This window comes from Acyrthosiphon pisum, chromosome A1 (assembly GCF_005508785.2).
Source record: "Acyrthosiphon pisum isolate AL4f chromosome A1, pea_aphid_22Mar2018_4r6ur, whole genome shotgun sequence".
Lineage (NCBI taxonomy): Eukaryota > Metazoa > Arthropoda > Insecta > Hemiptera > Aphididae > Acyrthosiphon > Acyrthosiphon pisum.
Window position 1 is genome coordinate 105,654,466 of NC_042494.1, and position 4,108 is coordinate 105,658,573.

A 4,108-nucleotide genomic window follows, 5' to 3' on the forward strand; every position below is an offset into this window, starting at 1 on the left:
AGGAAACATCGATTGTTATACAGATGGCCAACTGCTAAATTTGTTTGAGATTTTTATATTGATTATTGAATAACTTATTGCCCGTGTTACAATTGTACCATGTTACAATTGTATCCAGTCTCCTCTACTTACTACTTTGAAAAATTAATTCACTTCAAGTCTTCTTTATTTTAGTTTTATTTTAAGAATACACTTGCAGTAAAATAAATGATATGGATGAGAAAAATGAATTTTTAATATAGATACATTTCAAGCAGAATGTTTAAATACAGTACAAATTTACAACACAAACCATCAAATATACATAGCTGATACGATGTAAGTATAGAGTTGGCACTTGTCTCATTCATATATATATTCCTCGCTTATCTTAGATGCTAAATTAGGTACCTTTAAGTACTAAATTTGATAAATCGATTTTTTGGAGCATTTGAGGTATAGTTCTTAATTTCAGTCAAAATATATTTTGCATACAACTTACAATATTCCAAATTTGATAAGTAAAATCAAACTTGTGTAGAGAATGTCTTAAAAATATTTAAATTTATTTACTTAGGCAGATGACGGTTAAGGTTTGTTGGTGGTGGGGGTAATGAAGGGATGTGAATTTGAGAGCCGTGAGGCAGGAAGTGTTCTTGTGATGTCATCACAGCTGTATCGTAAGTAAGATGTCCGTGTTGATGTTTGTTATCCGAAGAATTAGTAAACAAGTGAGGAAGTAGGAGTTTGGTTGTAACTTCTCCTACAACATAAAAGTCATATTTATTATTATTATTATTATAATTATTGCATACAAGTGGAAAATAATTCATATTAATAATAATTTCTAAAAATTTAATAAATGCTTAATTACTATTTATCAAACTAATATATTAAAGTTAAGTAACTATTTACTATTGTATATATTGGATATTAATTGGAATATAAAACAAAATATAAATAATATAAAAAGCGCCTTGAAAAAATGTAAACGCAACTTATTCTACAAACACAAAATAATGATTAATTTTTCCGAGTAGTATTTACTTAACCGTAATTCCAGTGGTTATATTATTCGTGTATATTATAATTTTTTTAACTAAAAAATGTTATGTTTATTTTATAGAATTTATTATTTAATTAAAGCTTTATAATATAATATTATATTTTGTATTCAAAACCAATTATTTAATTATATTTTAAATTAATAATATAAATGATTTCAGCTTTAAAAACGAACGCTTAGTATAATAATTTATTTTAGATAGTAATTAATCCGATCATAATATTATTACTGAGTTTTTAACTTTACTATACCTAATAGTATAACTATACATTTATTAAACAATTATTTTTACGAATTAAAGTAGGTAATTTTTAATTGTAATACATTTATGCATTTTAATATTATTTAATTATTTATTTAAAACTTCACAGCACAACAAATAATAATAACTAAATATTTTCATTATTAAGTCAAATAATCAAACCATGTAAATTATTATAATTCGTATTTCGTAGCTTATAAAGTAAAGTTCCTCAGATTGAGTGAAATTGATTTATATTAATTATTATATGCTGATTTGTTTTTTTAAATAAATGTGTTTGAACATATTATAACGTTTATAAATAATAATAAAATAATGTATCATACAATGCTTTGATAATTGATATTGTCCACTATTGCTCATAAAACATTCGATTAAGAACGAATAAATATTAAGTATACACTTTAACTATGTGCTCGAGCAAGTGCTTTTTCATAATTTATTTTATTTTATTTTTATCGTCCATTACCTAGCTATTATCATTGAGTTGTATAATGAACTGAAAACTCGATGATTATGAAAAAACACAATGTTTTTAAACTATGTATGACAAACTCTACGATGATTATGCAACAGGCATTTGTACAGCCATATTTACGGCAATACTTAATCATTCAAGGTAAAAAGTAAATCGATTTTAAACTTTAGTGTTCAGTGAAAGATGTATAGAACGTGCAGTGCACGTTGGATACTACAATGTGTCAAAACTCGGCTCACTGTTATTATTATATAGTTGATTTTTTTATGTCACCGTGTTTACCGCCGCCACGAGATCGTTAAAACATTTTTCCTTATCAGTTGTACACCTCCAACTCTTTGTGCACTTCACCTCTTATTCCCTTATGCAAACACTGCAATATTGACATACTCGCTGATAAGGCCGTAAATCCCATGCGCGCGGGTCGTGCCTCTCACTACCACCGAACCTCCCCCAAATGCACACAACATATTTTTCACCGAAAAAATAAAACAAAAGCCGTTGCGACACAAATAGGTACCAATATAATATAATATATTATTATAATATTGTATAGTACATTGTATATCGGGTCGATTTAATATTATTGTTATTATACCTTTCTCTTTGGACGACGACGAGTTTTGGGCGAAACCACCGATGGACGGGTTCTTTGGTTTCCTCTTTCTAGTTTGTATGCCGTCTTTCTTCATCGTCAACGGCCTATTGACCTGAAATCACCCATGAGACAATGTTTATTTTCAAACCCTAGTTAGTCATCTGGGTTTCCTAGTTAATATTGACACAAACCGCACACAACAGCCATCCGGTACAAGTATAATATGGCGTGGGTACACCGTACACGGTTGTGCGTGCGAGTGTGTGTGTTGTGTGTGTGCGCGCGCGCGCGTCTATGACGGAGGAAAAGGTTTCGCTCTCTGCGGATATTTACACACCGGGTGACGCGATATGAGCCAAAATAGGAGCCTCTGACGAATTAAAAGTAATTATATTGTTCGAAATACGAGTGAAGAGTAGTTTACGCCTGCCGACATTAAACGGCGCTGGTTTTAGCTGATGTTTAGCCCGCGAGGAAATGTTTGAAACGTTTTATACTTTTATTACTACACCGCTGCGCAGGAACAGTAGGCGGTACACACCCGGTCTGGTCCGAGAATATTCTTTTCGTTTTTTTCCTCTTATACTACATAAATGTTTATTGTTTACGACGGACGAAAGTAAAAGCCGGTTAGGAAAGACTGAGACACGACTGCGGGTCGACGACAATATTATTTAGAAAATACGAAAGAGCAAACAGATAATAGCCGTGTGGTATAGTATATTATATATTGGGTCCGTGGGAACTGGGAATCGAGAATAGTGCCATGTATATTGTATATGATATACCGATCGCGGAAATTTAAATAATATCTACGAGTTGTTAAACAATAACCGAAAATCGAGATAAGTAAAACAAACCTTTGGATACGTTTTAGAAAACGTTTGTAAATTGTATTAGGAGGACACGTTCAAACCCCCAACTATTGACAAATAAGTAATAACCGAATCGTATATAATATTATTTTATTATACATATCCACACTCGTCGGGATAATATTTACGCGTGAAAATGAAATTCGAAAGGTAGACAATAATGATATCGACCGACCTTTACCTATAATCACGCACACACACACACACACACACCAATAGAATGAAAAAACAGTTCTGACTTAGGCTACGACTTTGCGAGCGAACAAAACTCATAACATATATTATATTATAATATTATATACTACCTATTACGACTATTAATGTCGACTAATGTGTAAAATATGACGACGCGTACCTACACGTCGAATAGGTATCGACGTCGTATAATAATAAAGAACATATATACATATCAATACATATCGTACTCGCGACGATCGTTTATGAACAATAGCTTACGTTGTGCAATTTGAAATAGAGACCGCAAGCGTTACACACTGGTTCTCCGTTGTTGTTTCGTCTCCACAGAGTCGTCGTATTTGTCGAGCAGTTAGCACAGGCCACTCCAGAACGTTTGTTCCCCGTTTGCTGGAACGCGTCAAACAATAAAATATGAAACCATTATATTATAGACGACACAGTGACCATAATACAAATTATTATTATTGATGTTATCGTCGTGTAATTTTATTATTTAAGGGGATTCGAAGCGGTGATTTCTTGTATTTGTCTAAACACACGTGGAAACATAGGAAAAATAGCTATATCGCCTGACAAAAATTAGGTACTTCTAGTTGCTTAATTTAAAAAAATGTAAAGATGTTTGAATTGGTATACAAGTTTAATTTGCATC

At 31.6% G+C, this 4,108-nt stretch overlaps 1 protein-coding gene across 5 annotated transcripts in view; it reads right to left on the bottom strand.

Moving 5' to 3' along the window:
* LOC100166174 (GATA zinc finger domain-containing protein 10) overlaps positions 1–4,108 on the bottom strand; it is a 13,368-nt gene that overhangs the window by 2,241 nt on the left and 7,019 nt on the right. For all 5 annotated transcript variants that reach the window (XM_016807881.2, XM_016807882.2, XM_016807880.2 and 2 more), the window contains exons 5-7: positions 3,715–3,843; positions 2,384–2,495; positions 553–742 (exon numbers count right to left, since the gene is read on the bottom strand). In XM_016807881.2, the coding sequence (XP_016663370.1) occupies positions 553–742; positions 2,384–2,495; positions 3,715–3,843 (431 nt within the window). The remainder of the gene's footprint in view (positions 1–552; positions 743–2,383; positions 2,496–3,714; positions 3,844–4,108) is intronic.